General features: G+C 33.1%; 2 protein-coding genes across 3 annotated transcripts; both read right to left on the bottom strand.

Moving 5' to 3' along the window:
• Window positions 1–6: 6 nt before the first annotated feature.
• On the bottom strand, window positions 7–1,880 carry LOC132058477 (protein VACUOLELESS GAMETOPHYTES-like). Its single transcript, XM_059450965.1, has 2 exons — window positions 1,431–1,880; window positions 7–477 (listed from the first exon to the last, which is right to left on the bottom strand). The coding sequence occupies exons 1-2, from the start codon at window positions 1,803–1,805 to the stop codon at window positions 10–12; spliced, it is 843 nt and encodes a 280-aa protein (XP_059306948.1). The 5' UTR covers window positions 1,806–1,880; the 3' UTR covers window positions 7–9.
• Window positions 1,881–10,969: 9,089 nt separating this feature from the next.
• On the bottom strand, window positions 10,970–17,455 carry LOC132057101 (uncharacterized protein At2g39795, mitochondrial-like). Of its 2 annotated transcripts, XM_059449547.1 has the most exons (4): window positions 17,080–17,455; window positions 11,600–11,937; window positions 11,329–11,518; window positions 10,970–11,191 (listed from the first exon to the last, which is right to left on the bottom strand). In XM_059449547.1, the coding sequence occupies exons 1-3, from the start codon at window positions 17,362–17,364 to the stop codon at window positions 11,359–11,361; spliced, it is 783 nt and encodes a 260-aa protein (XP_059305530.1). In that variant the 5' UTR covers window positions 17,365–17,455; the 3' UTR covers window positions 10,970–11,191; window positions 11,329–11,358. The 2 variants fall into 2 exon arrangements, with proteins under 2 accessions (XP_059305530.1, XP_059305531.1); XM_059449548.1 differs by lacking the exon at window positions 10,970–11,191 and having other exon boundaries at window positions 11,276–11,518.
• Window positions 17,456–19,495: the final 2,040 nt, after the last annotated feature.

Consider the following 19,495-nt stretch of genomic DNA (forward strand, 5'->3'; position numbering starts at 1 on the left):
GCAGTTATATCAAAATGCAAAAAATGGAGACACATCCACCCCAAATATCATATTGGAAACCACCCCAATTGCAATTGCTTTCACCAGATCAAACATCACTTGCCTAATTCGTCCACCACTTCCACCATTATGAGTTTGCGCTTGTCCGGGACCTTGATGTTGTTGGTGGAGTTGTGGTTGTGGCGTATTGTAGTTATAATGATGCATATTAGATGGACCAGGAAAAGTGTTGGGGCTAGGATTCCAATAAGCATAACCACCCAAATATTGTTGCTGAGGAAATACATACGGTGGAACATACGTAGGAATTCCTCGATGGGTCGATGTATTTATACATTGTACCGTCACACAACCTATATGAATATCAAATTCACATAGTGCACACCTATAACGCCATGAAGAAGCATCACATGCTTCTCTACAAACAGCACAATTTCCAGCTGGTTGAGATGAGCCCAAAAGCCTTAAAGGATGCCGCTGAATTAATGACAATATCATCATCAAATTAAAATGATATAGATCTTGACATGCTATTTTAATTGGTTTAATGGGATATTGAAGAGCTAAAATATAATTTGTCAAGATTAGCGAAGTTAATTTTGAAATAACAGTTTAGAAGGTAAAGCGATCACAAAAAAAATTCAAGATCATTGTTCTCTCTCTAGCATAAAAAACCTTTCTCATAAAAGAGGGAGTTAAATAACTTAAATGGTTATTCCACTAATGGTAATAACGTAGTAAAGTCACTTTTTGATTTTCTTTTTTATAGTTATAAGATTATCCAATTTAACACAACCTTCATCGAAAGTTATTTCAGCCAGAAAATCAATTTTCCGATGTTGGAAAGATGACGTCGCATGTCGCATATCACCCACTAAACTTTTGAATTTTTCAAATGGTCATTCAATTTACAAATTTTTACAAAATCTTTCTTTGTTTCTTAAAAAAATTCCATGTCAAGTCATGACTAGTATTTACTCGATAAATATTTTCTTTCATCAAATAATATTTCTATTGTTTTTCACCAAATAAAATATTCTCTCATTTACTCGATAAAGCTTATTAATAATATTTACTTGATATACAACTTTTCACCAAATAAAAGGTGCACTAATTTGAGGAACAAATCTGGTGTAAACAATTGTATAATTAAAAGAATCTATTCATTATTTCAATTTATGTGAAGGTGTTTGACCGGCCGGGGCATAGAGTTTAAGAGAAAAAAGAAGACTTCTCAAGCTTGTGGTTTTAAATCTACGTACGGGTATATATCATCTCCTGAAGGATAAAATTAAAAATTAAATTGTTAGTAAATATAAAAAGACATCATTCTTTTTCAGATTTAATTTACTAAAAAGGAACGAGTGTCAAACAGATCATAGATGGAATACCACACATCCCCAAGATAGTTAACTTGGTTTCTAGGTTACCTGATGTAGGATATGCTTGAGTGTGTCTGGCAAGAGAGTACATATAGGGTGGACGTTGAATTCACAAAGCGCACACCTATAAGATAGGCCTTCGATAGGGTCGCAACAGACTTTGCAGACGCGATCAGGCAGGTGATCGCGTCCAACGAGCGTGAGTAAATGGTGGGGATGCATGAAAGACGAGAGATTTCGCGGACATGTCGCACAGTATTCATGCAGGTTAAAGGTGCAATCATGGCAGTAATATCTTTTTCCTGAGCCATAGGTCATGCAACCCTCACACAAATATTTAGGGTTAATGGTATCATCATGTAGTGTTATTGGATGTTTTGGGTGGGTGAAATGTCTCATGGTGTTCGTTAGGAGAATTGCCATATCTTGGTTTTTTTTCTTGGATGGAAATTAAATAATGGGTAACTTCCAAGAGGAAGACGACGATACAAGACTTTATAGGCTTCGAAGTCTTTGGCGTCGAAGTCTTTCACTTGTTGTTAATTTTCTTTTTCGTATACCTAATCGACTAGAAATTGTCCTTATAATTCAGTAACAACCTGGATGCTTCCTATTGATTCAGTAACAACCTGGATGCTTCCTGTTGATTTGGAAGGTAGCCAGTTGACTAGCGAGTTATACAAGCGTTCGACTACAACATGTGATCATACGTAAATTCTTTTTTGATTCTTGGAAATGCCAGTAGAACTTTCAATTTGTGTGTAATAATGATCTATGTAGAGAGTCAAAAGATATACTATTTTTTTATCACAGTTTTTTCAAATACTTTCTAAATATTTTGAATTATTAACTATAGTGATTTATAATATTTTTTATGTAGGCTCTAAATATATACATATATTTTATTTCAAAAAAAAATTGAGAATTCTGAGTCCAAATTTGCACCGAATCAAGCCACATAAATTGAATCGGAGGGAGTATGAGAGTATCTTATATTCCTGAAACTAAAATTAATATATCGTGCAAAAATTAAGTAGAAATGATTGATCTTCATCAAAATCATTAATGTTGTATTTTTTGCGCAAGTTGTGTTTTGTTTGGTTTGAGCATGAACACTTCAACACTGCAAAAGAACCGTGCGTTCCCATGAATATTGAATACAAAGTCTCCTTGAGTCTACTCTCAAGTACATGGTACGAAAACTTGGATTTAACTTCTATCCGCTGACTTGTAATAAAACATGTTGTGAAATGTTACTTATTATCTTATTTTCAGGTTAATAGTTTTGTTTTTTTACATCTAATTACACGGAATGCCTTTTAAGTGATCTGATTGAGAATTGTTTTTGACAATATCAATGCATAAAAGCTAACGGCTTGCTATGTTACATTTTTCATGTTTTACTATAACTATTATTTGCAGTGCTAAGTTTGAAAACGAGAACTTTTCTCCTTATTTGGTGTATCTATTTGAGCCAGATGAACATCAAATTTCGAAAGGGGGGAGATCCTATAAAATCCTATCTCAATTATTTTTTTGCTAGGCCTGTAATTTAAAAGGCCTATTTTTTGACCATTACGAGATTTAGTCAAATATGAAACTCAATCTTGAAAATACAACATTCATTTTTTTTACTACCAAAGGTCTTGATACATTTAGCAATCGAAAAATCTTTACTTGCGTTGGTACTATCCGAGAACAATTAGCCGATCTAGATCTAACTTATCTTACTAACAGACAGACAGAGTTGTAGGGACATAGTAGAAATGTTTCACCAATTAGTAAATATATATATATAATTGGACAGTGTAAAAGTCTTAACCATCTAGTACTTCAATTTATTCGCAATTAACCTTATTGTAAGTCAGACAAGAGTACTACTACTACTACTTCCAAGAAATCCCTTGGAAATTGCATAACTAACAGGCATGAACTCATAGTTTGAAGGAACCGCGTAGGAATTAGAGAGACCACTACAATTAATTCTTTGAGGGGACCAATGTGATCGTTATATATCCTTGCTCTTCGCTGTTGACTTGTTGCCGTTTATTTGAGAGAAAGAACTAGTGATGGCAATTACAATTTACAACCAGATTTAGTTGACCCCCTCAACCTGTCTGTATAAACCCCTATTCAACTTACTCATTTAAAATATATGAGTAAATACGAGTTAACCAATTTTCAATCCATAATAAAAACGGTTGACGGTTGAGAACGAGCTGAAAATGCGCGAGTTATATTCACCTATGTATAGTAACTATGTTAGACTTCGTATTATCTTTACCTTGTTAGTTGTTATAAGACTTGTTATTATCTTTACCTTGTTAGTTGTTATAATGTTGTTAATGTTATAAAATAATAAAGCAAGAACAAAAATATAATAGAGAAAGAGAGAAGAGAGGAGAATTCTTTTATTTCTCTTGTTAGGGATTCTATACAATGAAGAGAACATCTCTATTTATAGGAGAAAGTTAACTTGGTGCCAAAGTCACAAACCCTAAAGTTTCTCCTAAAGATAGACATCCATAATTAAATAATATTTATAACACTCCCCCTTGATGTCTATTTGGTAGATAATATGCGTTAAAAACCTTACTAGAAAAAAACCCAGCGGGAAAAAAAATCTAGTGAAGGAAAAAAGAGTACACATTTCGATAATACGCTATTTGGTTGCTCTCATTAAAACCCTTACAAGCAAAAAACCCAAAGGACAAAAACCTTGAAAGGGAAAAAGAGTACAACGCGTATTAACTCTCCCCGATGAGAACTTCAATCCAAAAAACTTGAATCTTCACATCTCAATCTTAAGCGCCATCTCAAAAGTTTCGAGTGGTAGAGACTTGGTGAATAAATTACTATATTATCGTCCGACAAATCTCTTGCACGTTGATATCACCATTCTTTTGGAGCTCGTGTGTGAGGAACAACTTTGGTGAAACTTGCCTCAGGCATTTATGAATCCTCTCTTTAATCATGGCTATGTATGCTTCGCATCTTCGGTTTTTGGATAGAGTTGCATTGGTATATAATATTATTGAAATCACTCAAGTGCATTTTTGACTTGCTTTATACCGGGATGTTACCTTTATATGATTTGACTGTCATGTAGAACAACATCGTATGACTATAATCCCTCATACTCATAGAAAAATATATAACTGCATTAATTGCATAAAGATATGGCACTTCAGGACCAAAAATTTCAGTAAGTTTCTCATTTTCAACTTCTTTCAACATAATAAATTGCTTTTGAGAACTCTTCAAGAGTTTCAATAATATTCAAGTAATCAACTTGCACTAATAATATGACATTTTGAGTTTTACAAAGTCATAAGGATAAATAGAGTCATTTGTGCCCTTAATTTTTGTAAATATTCATTAAGGTGATAAAATCGCGTTCACCTTGCTTCACTTAATTCATATGAGAATTATGAACAAATTTCTACAACTTGTATATGCTTCTGCATTTAAAATTCTTCGAATTTTCATATAGTTTTGTCAAGTATTTCACATAGGTTGTGACAACATCTATTTCTATTTAAATATGTGACATCTTCTGGTGTCTGAACAACATGTCCAATAAGCTTTACACTTACCAAGATGCATCATTTCACTTGATAATAATTTCTACGTTAGCATGCTTTTAATAGACGTAAAATTTAGATCCTCACAAACTTTTTCAATAATGCGCTATATTGTACCAAAGATATCGTCGACGATATATTATCTTGTATCGGTTTGCAATAGGACATAACTTATTGAGATCTCATCACTTCCATTATTTTTAGGTACCTAACCTCTCATAAGGTTTCATGAAGTGTTATGTCATAGGCTCTTCAAGAGCACATTACCTCCTTATAATGATCATTGATCATTTGCTCCTCTCTTTTTTCAATGATTATTGCATTTGGAACCGATTAGTCTACCACGCTTGCGCATGCGTACTATAGACTCGTCCTTCGGAACATGAATTTAATAGAAGCATTTTATGCCTGAAATTAGAAATTAATTTTGGGTCAGCAAATGCTTCTAGCATTTGAGTTGAATTATCTTTTGAATGAGGATCATACTAATGATAATTCATAACATATTTCTCAGTTGCTTATTCTCTCCCCCTATGTTAGAAAAACTAACATATATCCCATCTTCTTTGGGGGAATCCATCTTTGTGCATCATGGTAGATTAATTAATCATATACCACACACTAGTAAACTATTAGACGGAAATAGCTGGTTCCTAACCCTGAACTAATTATGAAGGGAGAATTATCATAATTTGTTGGTCTGAAGCATACAAATGATGTTGTATACAATATATCATATCTCAAACCACCACATGAAGCTTTGTTCTCATAAACAATGGTTTAGCTATTTATCGGAGGCATTCAATGCCAAACCAGCTTGAATATAAACTAGCATTAACAAGATGAATTATCTTGATTACATACTCTAAAAACTGTGCTCTCAACTCAATTATTTTGAGCAAGTAACTTTGCATACGTCAAGCTAGCAGTTGACAATAAACACATATGTATTGCCTTATCGATGCATCTATTCGAGACATCACATAATAGGTGAACGGCCCATTTTCACCTTTATATTTTTTTTTGCAGTTAGAAATTCAATCCCAACATTAGCCAGTATAATCCACTTATCATGAGAACAAGCAACAAAAATAAATTCTTGAAGAATCTTCTGGTTCTCTAATATATGTCGAATATTCAATCTGCACATCATATTTGAATCGGGATGGCCAAATTGCTCATGCCAGCCGATAAAATTATCTATACTAGTAAACTTCGTATTTACATGCCATAAAGTATTTGTTTTAGTAAACCACGATTTACTAAGACATGAATTATTTTTCGCATCGATAAACTTCTAGTTACCGTGACATGTGATTTCATCATGCTTATATTGTAGTACACTTTGAAGAACAAGGCGTGTAACCTTTCACATACTATAATATTGAAGATATTTAATCCTCCCATCATTTATAGCTTCAATATGATAGTCATGATTTACTTTAGTAAACTTAGAGTTACTACAACTTGTGTTTCGATCATAACAACTTTGTGTAGTACAATCAGAAAGAATTACAAAACGGTATATAAACTCTTGGGGAGCCTTTAATTTATTCTCCATAATCACATATTGTTTGGACACTACTAGTGCCGTGATCTTAGATAAATAATTAGCTCTTCTGGGAGCCCTTAATTGATTTAGTATTGTCAAATATTACATTGACATCGCTAGTGTCATGACAAAAACACAATGCAACCAAATGAATATTTAAAGACATTCTTAAATTTATACATGACAAAAAGTAAACGTTAAGTTATACAGTCTTTGATACTTCTATCATCAACTTCTATGGTAAATATCTCCTTCAGGGGAATACCCATTAACATCCGAATAGTTTGTATCAAAGAGGCAACCACATAAGTATTTCTTTATTCAGCAATTAAATATAATATATTAATGTGGTCATAATAGAAAGTATTTTACAAAATTTGTTTTCTTTTCCTTAAAATGATACATAATAAAAGTATCCAAGATGATTTGACGTAAGACAGATACGTGTATCATTGACCTTCATACCACAAAATAATATTTATATCCTTTTTCATTTGCTCTTAACAAAATATGTGGGACAATGGACTATCAAGCAGGAATGCAATTAATTTTTATCATAAAAGAACAACAAATATCAAAATATTTGGTGAAAAGCATAGTTGACTTTTAATCCAACTCAATTGTATCCCTCTAAGATAAATTTTGACACATCATGATAATTTAGTGACGTTTCAATGGGTAACCATACGTATCTCCTATACCCGAAAAGAAAAGGACTCATACTAAATAATTATCGTCAGTAGTTGCTCTAATCAATTTCCATATTCCTGTTTAATAATTTAAACTCACTAAGCAGTACATTATTTTCACAAGAATGTTATCACATCATAGTCGATACTTTATCACGCAGCAGTACAACATGCATCCTATAATATTATAACTTCACTTTGAACAAATAGTATAACTGGTGCTAATCAGATTGAGGTAATAATTACCCAACAAAAATATACCATAGGCATAACAATCTGCTAGAACATTTAAAATGATTTTAGGAAAAACAATTATTATGTGACTAGATCATTCTTTTAAGCATACATTTTTTAACTATTTCATATACATTAAGTTATAGCAGTAACATAAGCTTTTGGCTTGGTAAATACGATTACCTTTGAATGAAAAAGGTAAAAATAAGCATGCCAAATTTTGATAACCAACCAGATCACATATCCTACAAAGCCAAGAGTAAAGTTCAAAGTCTTACCACTTCGAGAATAAAGTTCAAAGTTTTACTACTTAAGGAGTAAAGTTTAAAATTCTACTTCAAGCGTAAAGTTAAAAAAAAATTTACCACTTCGGGAGTAATTTCAGAGTCTTACTACTTCGGGAGTAAATTTCATATTTACTACTTTAAGAGTAAATTTCAGAGTCTTACTACTTTGAGAGTAAATATCAGATTTACTATTTCAAGAGTAAAGTTTAATGTTTTACTGCTTCAGGAGTAAAGTCCAAAATTTGCTACTTCAGGAGAAGATTTTAATTTGCTACTTTGGGAGACATTTACGGTTTATTACTTTCGGAATAAAATATAAAATATTTAGAATATCTTTTCTCAATTATTATATTCCATATTCGCAGGTGAGGCGTGATATTTTCACAACCAAGAGCACGTTTGTATTTATAATCTTTACTAAATATCATCACATTCATTTCAGGGAATGGATATGTATTGTAAAATTTATCAAAAGTTCTCATTCTTCAAGAATAGAACATAATCATCTAAACGTGTCTCAACCATATAAAATTATGATCACTTAGGACCTCTTTTAAGATATTGCTACTTCAGGAGCAAATTAAGGCATAAATATAGATAATTATTCTCTTATATATCTTCTTTTAAATGACAATAAATCTATAAAAATATTACCATAGGTGGTTATATAGGCATAAATGAATTTAGCCATAACACGGCATAAACAAATAATGTCACTTCGGTGACCTTATATTTCTTGTAACCTCATTTAACCATTTAAGGATATTAACATCATAATTTCTCTTAACAATATTGTTCTTCGTGAATGATTGAGATATAAATAATCCAAAACCAAATGATTCCCTTCCTGCAAATTATTGGCAATATGCTTTTGATGACTTCGGTTTCAAAATTTATTGAATCAGTGAGATCTGAAGTGCTATATATTTCATGATCATATTTAAATAGGTCACGTTGCTTACCGTTATGATGGATGGTGTGCTTCCATATGTCAATAAAACATCCCAAAGATTATAATGGACTAATGAATTGAAAAGGCATTGAAAAATTACATCTTATATGTATCGACAATTCTAGTTAAGAAAGAAGGCATACAAAAGGTTGCTTGAACAGTGGACAAATACAATTCCAAATTCAAACCTTATCCCAATAAAGGGTATCGTGACTTTAAACTTTTTCCCTTTTCAAGAATTGCACCTGAAACAGAAAATCAAATACAAAATAATAAAGTCTTGTGCTGATAACGTGTTATAAAATAATAAAGCAAGAACAAAAATATAATAGAGAAAGAGAGAAGAGAGGAGAATTCTTTTATTTCTCTTGTTAGGGATTCTATACAATGAAGAGAACATCTCTATTTATAGGAGAAAGTTAACTTAAAAGTCGAAAAGTTAAAGTCACAAAACCCTAAAGTTTCTCCTATAAATAGACATCCATAATTAAATAATATTTATAACAGTTAACTTGTTATCTTTACATTTTCTAGATTTTTTACTAACATTGACATATTTTCCAAGAGTAAACAATCTACTTTTACAATTTTCTAGTTTTTAATTAATATATATTACTCAACCTTTCTTGTGTATTATGTTTAATTTTGTTATTACAATGATTTCCATCAAATTACTTTATGATTACGTTGGCTATTTATACGTTTTTGTGGAAATCTTTTTCTTTTCAATTTAGTCATGGTGATTCCACATCTCAGCACTGTTAAAATTTACGAGATTTTAGTAAGTTGGAACTCATTTTTTCTATCAAAAACTTAAAGCTAGGTACGCAATTGACCTCACAAGATGGTCGATGGAGTAAAATAGAGTACTACTTCCAGGAGATCACTTGGAAATTATATATAAAGATGTTTTTGGAACTCAAGGATGTTACCTATAAGATCAATGAAACAGATGCAAGTTGTGGAAGATTAGATTCAAATCTCAGTAGAGACGGAAAATGATAGGTCATTTCGTTTTGTTTGCCCAAGCTTACATGCTAGTGGGAGATGGCAAATATCAAGCAATCATTATTGAAGAAAAATATTTCTATCTTATTCTTGATTGAAGAGAATTAACAGTTGAATAAAATAAATTAAAAGCAAAAATAAAAGCCTTTCCGTGTCATTCATGCTTTTATTCACCAGTTCTGGTTAGTTAACCCTCGTTACATGTCTGGGAAAGGTTTCATGACAATTCGCTAATAATATAGATCTATCAAACTATACAACTTACTAAAATGGCAGTAGTTTATGGTTATAACAATTTTAAAATCAATACAACGAATATTATCAAAATTACATGAGATAATAAGCAAGAGATGACTAATTAAACAGGTAACATAGCCCTCGGTACGCTAAAATCATCTCAGAACTGTAACTTTGAAGAACATTTATGCTATTAAGTGATGTAATACATGTATTGTTTATACGTGTATAAAATGAAGTTAATGCATAAATTAAGCAAAATTAAGCAAAGTATTACTCATGGCTAAAACGCCCCAACTCATTTTTTTTTTCTCCTTTCAAAAACGCCTTTTTGTTATTTTGGATTAGCCCCCTGAATCGTGCTAAAGTTCTTAGAACAGCTCGCCTAATGTCATTATTGACTACGCAAAACCAAATTCCCCACCAAGAAAATCAATAAGTTCCACAAATAATGTGCCCTCCAAGAGAAGGGCGATCCGCTGCTCGCTTTCTCTCATGTCGAATGTGTATGATATTGTATCTTAAGATGATACCCGTATCCATTTTTTGGCACGGATAGTCCTTCAAAGGCGCTGGTCTCTAATTTTTGGCCTTCGCTTAAAAAAATGATCGAAAATATCCCGAGGTTCTGGGTTCGAACCCCAGTCAATAATAAAAAATAAAAAAAAATCACAAGGCAAGGCTTCGCAAAAATTCTGCCTTAAGGCAAAAGTTTGCAACGCAGGAATTTTTTTTTTTCCTTACTCCGCTGAAATTCTACAAAAGTTAGGCCTTAAGTCTAACTTTTGCTCGAATAGGCCTAGTTTTGCTAGGAAATTCTGCCATGCAAAATTAATTTTTTTTTTTTTTACTGAGCCGGGGTTTGAACCCAGAACCTCGGGGTATTTTAGGTGAAGGGTAAAAATTAAAGACCAGCAATTTAAGCGGCAAAAATTAAAAACCACCTCCGAATCCGCAATCGTGCAAATTGCCCACTTGTATCTGCTGCAGCTTAAGAAAGTTGCCCAATTCATGCAATAACATTATTATTTCATCTTTCTGAGAAGAAATCTAATCCATTGAACAAAATCACAAAAAGAAAAATATTCTAATTTGTACAAGGATTGCCTCCAGTGATGCTATTATTATAACCAGCACTACTGCGAAGAAGTTTGCTCCGGTTATAACTATTGCCATTTCTTACCAACGTTGACATTCCATCCATCATCATCTATCATGTGACATTAACCAAATGTTTCTTCAGCAAGAACACCATCAACTAAAGACCTGCTCAGAAGAAAAAGCTGGAGATAGTAAGAACTAAAGTAAAAGTAACTGATGGTTAAAACATATTTAGCAAAAGACTGAGCATATATCACAAATCATTGCTATTAATAAATCAAAACAAAAGCAGTTAGGCTCACCAGGTTCTACATATTCATGAAAAAGGGACGCTACTTCTCGAAAAAATTCTTGATATTTTTAAGCCACCGGATGTATTCCTTGGTGTCTTTGCTAATTATATACTCCAGCAAAAAGTTAGCAGTGCTGCTATTCAGCCCTCTGACTTCAAGATATTCATAGAAAGACTTCTGTAGACTTTCATTTAGAAGTCTGAAAAGAAGACAACACAACTTGGGTAATTAGTATAAAAAAGTGGCTCCAAACCAACTCCATCATACAATAAGTACTTACGAGAAAGCAGGCCCTCTATAGTCTAGCTGATTGCTTGAACTTTTTGGCTCGTTGATGGATATGCCACAAATTGAAATTTTATTTGGAAAAGCTCTCACATCAAACTCTAGTGACGAACCATTTTCTTTTGACACGATGACAGACAACGGAACCGAAGGTTGTGGCTCACTCTCTTCCTCACTGTTAACAGCATCATCTTCAGCATTTTCACATCCGGCATTAGGCATGTCCACTACAATATTTATGGTCTCTTCTCCATAATCTCTCGTAAGAACAACAACTTTTTTTCCTGATATATCTTGAACCTTAAAAGGAAAGTCATCCGGGGTGTCCACAACCTACATAAAGGGGAAATATCAACCGACTGGTGCCAATAAGTGGTAAGTGTGTTTGATAACACTCCATTCCAGTATTATTAGAGACAAATTGTGGATTGATATGCGCATTTGCAATAATTTACACTTATAAGAAGCAGCTAAACGGCCCACGGGACTTTGTTTTAATGGTGAGATCGCAGCTTGTGATGTGTGACTTAGGCACAGGTCATGGGTTTGAGCCCTTCCAAAACACAAAAAGGTAAAAAGATACCAGGTAGCCACTTTTAGGATTGTTAACTAAAACACAGCCAGCTATTTGCAAAGTAGTTGAAATATTGCCAGAGCTTAAAATGCGGCAAATTAATTGAAAAATGGCAACACAAATTCCAGAAATTTTCCTACAGTTCGAAGTGCTGCAAATGAAACTCCATGACCATGTCCCAGAGTTCGAACTTACACAAGTCAAGTTGCTACAATGAAACATCAGGACCGTGTCCTAAAATTTGAACTTAGACAAGTCAAACACAATGAACGTGTCCTAGAATTCGAACTTATACAAGTTAAACTCCGTGACCGTGTCCTGGAGTCTGAATTGAAAATAACTAATTATATTCAGGACTATACATTCAATTTACTCTGATAGATTGTTAGTCAAAAGAGGATACCTCCTCTCAATTCTTTAATTTGCGATTTGTATCTGTCTTGTTTGGTTTCTAACTTGTCAAACTAACTAACAGTAATAACAAATACATTAGTTAAATATTGACGTTCAACAAGCAAAATCTGAAATATGTTCCGAGAGTTTGAAAATTTTAGATGTATTTGTGCCTTTCACAAATTTAGGTAAGTCATTGGAGTATGTCCAAAAGGATCAGTAAATGTGGGTTGATCAGAAGAACCGATGAAGCTCATCTTCTACATCACTTCAACTCATATGTTACCAAAGAACCTAAAGTTGCCAAGTTTAATTGCGAGAACACAGAGCAACTTACGACTTCTAAGGATAAATTGGAGCATAATTCATCTGATGGCCAAACAGTAGTCTCTGATGTTGAACTCGCCAATGAGAAGGGAGAGTAGTTACACACAAAAAGAGATAATAGAAGCGGAGAAGAAGAAAAAGAGGCGGGTTGTTTGCTGCTCTGTTTAGTTGTGCTTATTTTTCAATCACTTCGCAAACGTTATTACATTTCAATCAGCAGCCTTAACAGTAGATATTTGTGAAAATCAACAAAAATACTGATATTTAAGTTTAAGGGTGGGAGGGACAGGTCCATTATCCACCGAACTTCAAACCCGTGTGGCCATCGGAGATTTCTTGATTATAAATAAATAACTAAAACAACTAAGTTTGTGGTCCGTATAACCAGTGACGTAGATAGGAATTTAAGGGGAAATAAAAAGTGCTAAATTGTTACACTCGGGATATGAACTTATGACTTAAAGCAATATTTTAACGCACTTTACTGCTACACTGGAATCTTCTCCTATGTTAAGGGGATTTAACAATTTATATATAAATGTTCATTTTTTCCCCAATTTATACAGTATAATTTTTGACAAAGAGGATTCAGTTGAAGCCTTGTCTCTACATAGCTCTGCCCCTGTGTATAACTACATTCTAAGAAACTGGAATATAGACCACAGATGGGAGAAACATATGCAAAGCTTATCTCCCTTATTGTATATTTTGCATCAAATAGGTAATCTGAGGCAACTAAAACTAGTCACTGAATTTGATACCATATTTATGGTCTTCGTGAACCTTTAGACCTTCAACTTTGGCAGTTAATCTTTTTTCAAGAATATATAATACCTTTTTGTTAACAGGGAATCCCTTATAATTTGAATATCAGAAAACCTGCAAGGGTGGCTCAGTTGGTTGAGCATGGGGCTTCCATAATGGAGGTCTCTGGTTCGAAACCCCCTTCCTACAACAACAGGGGATTTGCCTTCCAGGTCGCATGGGGCTTGCTTAGTGCGGGTTATCTCTTTTGTGTGGTTTGCAGGCTATTGCACAGGCGCGGAGTTTACCCTGTGCTTATCCGAAGGATAGCGGCTGAGGGTCTCTTGTCATAAAAAAAATAAAAAATTGCCAGAAAATCAAATGGCTTATGTTCCCATCCCAATTTCATGGACTGCCCTTAGCCCCTTAAATTAGATAAGCATAATTCCAACAGTATTACATTTCTAAGCTTTTGGAACAATTGGCAAGGATACACATGGAAACCTCTTAGTATCCTTCTACAAGAGGATAAAAATCATTACAAGTTTAAACATCAAGAAATCAGTGATCAGCATCAGTCTAAAGATAGTTGTGGCATGATAGCATTTGGATGAGTTGATCAAAATTAAATTTACAATCTCCATAAATTTCCAAAACATTTCATTGAAAAATCAGTAAGAACTTTAAGAAGGTCAGAACAAATTCATATTTCTTGATATTCTATGCATGTCTTTGGAGATGTTAAAATGGTGGTAACAATACTGGTGCTCAAATAAAAGTAGGGTGTACATAACGCTGCAGAAATTATAAGCTTGATGGACATAAGTCTTTTTTTGTGTTTGGTACGACAGAATATTTTTTGGGGGGATTGTCTTTCAGAAAATAACTCAGTTTTTGGTGTTTGGTTCTCAAAAAAAGCGAGGAAAATGACCTCCCTCATTTATGGGTAGAAGTCATTCTTTCACAACTATCTCAACTTTTTTCTTAATATTACTACCCCAATCTACACTTAAGACATTATAAATCTTTAATAATCAAAAATTTCCTAAAAGCACATATTGCATCGGCTAACTTTATTAATAATCTTTTCAATAAATGTTATTTAAAAAAATAAAACTTTTCCACTCACTAACCAAACGCCCGAAAGCATTTTCTCCGTCTAATAAAGAGGAAAAATATTACTTCCTCTGTTTCAATTTGTTTGTGTTACTTTCCTTTTTAGCCCGTTTAAAAAAGAATGCCTCTTTCCTTTGTTGCCAACTCTTTAATTCCAAATTTTCACGTGGCATGTTTAAGACCACAAGATTGAAGGGCATTTTGATACATTTTACATATCTTTAGTTTAAGACCACAAGATCCAAAAGTCTTCTTTACTTTCTTAAACCTCGTGTCGAGTCAAAACCAGACAAACAAATTGAAACGGAGGGAGTAACAAGTTCAAAACATTTAAGCTATAATACAAATTAGTACTCCCTGCTTTTCAGTTTACTTGTGGCATCATTTTTTTTAGTTCGTTTAAAAAAGAATAGAAGTTTTCTAAATTCGGAAAAACAATTTAACTTAAAACTTCCCATGAAATCCTTAATAACAAGCTTTTAGGGCTCGTTTGATCACCAGGATGGGATAGACTACCATGGAATTAGCTTATCCCACCATTACAAAATGGTTCCAGGACTAATTAATACTCATAATCAAATGAGGATAAAATAATCCAGGAATTTTATCTCGGGATTGTTATCCCTTATCCCACCAACCAAACAACTCTGTATAGTCATACAAATGTTATGACATGTTGAAGACCACAAGCTTCAAAAGACTTATAGTCACACAAATGTTATGTCATGTTTTGAAATCACAAATTTCAAATGTATCTCATTTTTTCTTATACCATATTTCATTTTTTCTTATACCACATTATGCCACATAAATTAAAATGGAGGGGGCACTCGGTTTGATATGAGCGGCTACTTAAACATGACAGAAGAATTAGTTTAGTACAAATTAGCACTAAACTAATAACTCTATCATGTTTAAATAGCGGCTCATATCATACCTAGTCCGTTTCAATCTATGTGGCATATTTGATTGAGTATGGTATAAGAAAACATGGAATGATTTTGAAATTTGTGGTTTTAAACATGACATAACATTTGTGTGGCTATAAGACTTTTGAAACTTGTGGTCTTAAAAATGTCATAACATTTGTATGGCTATAAAAGCTTATTATTAAGGATTACATGGGAATTTGAAGTTAAATTTAAAAAACTTCGATTTTCTTTTTAAAATGAACTAAAAAGAAAATGATGCCACAAGTAAACTGGAACGCGGGGCGTACTAATTTGTAGTCTAGCTTAATTTGTAATGTTGAGCGTTATAACTAGTGCCACTAGAGCTTAAGCAGTGACACAAACTTATCTTACATCTACTGTCCTTTCTTTTGTATGAACCTTTTGATTGCAATAGCTAGACTTCAAATCTTTGAGCTGTAAATATACTTATTGCCATAACTAGCTAACCAAACACTGAAATGGACAAAGGGGTCAAATTATGGTTAATATTACAAGAAATAAAGAGATATTCGGCATACCCATCCCTATGAAATAGTTACATTCCATTGCAGGCTATTAAAGGCATATAATTATTCAGCGGCTTGGTCGATCCTATCATGATATTGGGGGAAAGGACCTGTCTTCAGAGGTGACTGAATTTGTTTAAATTCAAATAGTTTAGAAACAAAGGAGAAGGACACCACCGGAGGCAAGCGCTAGGTCAGAAAAGCGATAACAGAGATTTTTACACCGTATAGTCGCGCAACAAAATAATAGCCGACAAATGTATATCTTTTGTATATTACAATTAATTTATTATCTCCGCCCCAATTTAAGTGGTTTTAATACTAAGTTTTAAGAAATAAAGACATGAATCTTAAGGGGATAGTTAAAAATGTATTGTATCAAAATGTTTTTATTAAATATAGCAGGAGAGTATTATCAACTTACGAAATTTTTGGAATAGACCAAAAAGAAAAGTAACTTAAATAGTGCTGAGGGAGTATATTTTATCTAAAATAGTGTATTTTCGTACTCCCTCCGTCCCAATTTATGTGATATAATTTGACTTGGCATGGAGTTTAAGAAAAAAAAAAGGAAGTCTTTTGAAACTTGTAGTCTAAAATAAGTCATAAATATTTGTGTGGCCGTAAAGAGTAAAAGAGAAAGTGACGGACAAGAAAGGAAATTATATCCCATAAATAGGGACAGAGTGAGTATTTATTTGGCTAGGGAATGTAATTATATTTGACCGCCGGGACAAACGTGTAAGTTTCCCTGAATTCAAACCAAACATGGTGCATACTTGTATTGTAAACACTAGAGGCTGAGCAAAAGTCAGAACTCATATTGATATTTAATCTGAGCATTCAAATAAGAGGAACTTACACATTCATGGAAATCAGAATCCAGTGCAAATTTGATTTCGGAATCGATGATTTGGAGAAGAATATCATCAAAGGAGCTCTGTTGTTTTCTCTTCTTCTTCTTCACTGCACTGGTGGAGTAGTAATACTGAAGCAACGGAATCGAGAAGCTTCTAGAAACGCTGCCGCAATTGCCATTTTTTACGGCGGGGGAGGAATAGGATGACGTGGCAGTAGCGATGGAGCGAAGTGAAAGAGGAATTGTGGACTTATAAGAGGCTCTGCGAATTGCTGAGTATAGCGCCATATCAATCTTTTTAGCCTTTTGGGTTTTTGAAGCAGAGAGTAGGGGGGTCTTTGTTCCCCGTTACGGCGCTTTGATTTTGAGAAATGAAAATCAATTATGAATTGTGGTTCCTTATGTTTGAGGGTGGATTTAATATAGTCCCTTAAGTATTCACTGAACAGTTTTAGTCCTTTAAATTTGTGAAAATGTTGACACTTTTAGTCCCGTCAAATATTTATTAATTTTATATTTTAGATTTGGCGGGAACTATGAATAAAATGGAAATTACCGGGAACTCAAATTTAGTGTAATTTTATTATTTTTTCCTTATTTTCTAGAGTCTAGGACAGCTTTTGAGGTGCAATTTTTGCTATTTTTAGTGTCTAGTGTTGTTTTTTGTGTTACATAGGATTTGATAGAGACTTTTTGGTGTTTATGGTTTGATCATTTTTTCCCAAGGTTTTCGTCAAATCCAACGAACACAAATTGTTCAATGCATACTAAGGGACTATTTTGAACTTACTCTCAAAACATAAGGGACCATTTTTGTTATTTTTTCTACTCCAAACACTACAGGCTAAGCATCAGTCGGAATAATGGGATTTTTACACCAAAAGAGAAGCTCATTTGATACTTCCTAGCGGCAATTCAAATAACAGGAAGTTACGCATTGGTGGAAATCCGAATGTAGGGAAAATTTGATATAAACAACTCTTGTATAAATTTGATAATATTGAACTTGTGTAAAAGAGAATATCATCAAACTAGGAGCTTTGTTATCTCTTCTTATACACTGCGGTGGTGGAATATTGTTGTATAATATTGTATATCGTGAGAAGTAGCTATACGAAACAGCCATGTTAGCTCCGGGGGTTCATCCAAGACCCCTGCACAATTGCCGTATTTTTAAAGCGGTGGATTATGATATATATAGTAGATGATGTGGCAGTAGTGACGGAGCATGCAAGAGGAATTGTGGATTTATGACTACGCTATAATTTTATATGAATTGCACAGTATTAAAATTTTCGCCATATTAATCCTTTTGATTTTTGTGTTTTATTGAACTTACGGAGTGGGAAGCAGGACGTAATCGGCTCTTCTGTTTTGTAGAATTTAGTACCTCATGTTAAATCCCATAAAATCAGTTGTTTGCCTGATTTCCAATTAAGCAAGGTAAAAGGAGGATCAATATACACTTTAAACAATTTAATATAAAACCAATTTAAAGAAAATGAAGAAACAAAGCCCTTATATGACACTTTATATCTAATTATTCGATTTAATTACATAACAAAAACTCTCATGCATGTATATATAGAACCAGCGAATATAACAAACTAATTACACCCTTAATAATCTCATATAAAGATAATTAGATATTGAGCAATATATAAATAAGATGAAGAAGTAATAAATCAAAATTTGAAGAAAACAAACCGCTAAAAAAATTTAAACATATAAAAGATACTCCTTGCATAAAAATGATGGAAAAATAAAGTGTAGCCAAAATCACTTCTTCTAATACAAGTATAGTAACAATTTGTGTACTACATGTATCCGGAAGATGCGGGATTTATTCAACAATAATATACATAAACCATTTTTTAAAAGTTATGGGGTTCATGTATTATAATTTTGATAGATTTTTACAATAGGCTTTATCTTTCAGGTACAAATTTGGGCCATTGAACCCCCACCCAATATCTACATACGCCCCTAATTACTATCGAGTGCGTATTTCCAAAGCTGCGTCTTTATCTCAAACTTTATATGCTTCAAAGGAAAATACCCATATCTTTCAATCAACATTTATATTTTTCATAATTATACCAAACATAACAAAATGTGAAATCTAGATAATAGAAACTAAGCAAACACCTCCACAAAGGCCTTTCTACATTAATTTTTAATAAAATAAATAGCCAATCGGTCGACTTGTTTATGAGGGTGGCATGGAATACTAACTCAATTCAAAAGAAAAACAAGGGTAGGAAAAGATAAAAAGAACGCATATCGGGACCAACACTTCACGAATGCTTTTCTAAAACTTTGAACTAAAAATTAACTTGCTTATTTATATAATCATGGTTAAATCACTTGGGCTTTATTAAGTTTTTCTTTTCTCTCGTAATGATGCATTTAATTGAAG

The sequence above is a fragment of the Lycium ferocissimum genome, chromosome 5, assembly GCF_029784015.1.
Source record: "Lycium ferocissimum isolate CSIRO_LF1 chromosome 5, AGI_CSIRO_Lferr_CH_V1, whole genome shotgun sequence".
Lineage (NCBI taxonomy): Eukaryota > Viridiplantae > Streptophyta > Magnoliopsida > Solanales > Solanaceae > Lycium > Lycium ferocissimum.

Excerpts from the sequence above, each read along its gene's own strand:
- LOC132058477 (XM_059450965.1), bottom strand. The coding sequence starts at position 1,805 with ATGGCAATTCTCCTAACGAACACCATGAGACATTTCACCCACCCAAAA. Across the intron at positions 478-1,430 it reads TCAAGCATATCCTACATCAG|CGGCATCCTTTAAGGCTTTT; the intron begins GTAACCTAGAAA and ends TCATTAATTCAG.
- LOC132057101 (XM_059449547.1), bottom strand. The coding sequence starts at position 17,364 with ATGGCGCTATACTCAGCAATTCGCAGAGCCTCTTATAAGTCCACAATT. Across the intron at positions 11,938-17,079 it reads ATTCTGATTTCCATGAATGT|GTTGTGGACACCCCGGATGA; the intron begins GTAAGTTCCTCT and ends CCCTTTATGTAG. Across the intron at positions 11,519-11,599 it reads TATAGAGGGCCTGCTTTCTC|ACTTCTAAATGAAAGTCTAC; the intron begins GTAAGTACTTAT and ends TCTTCTTTTCAG.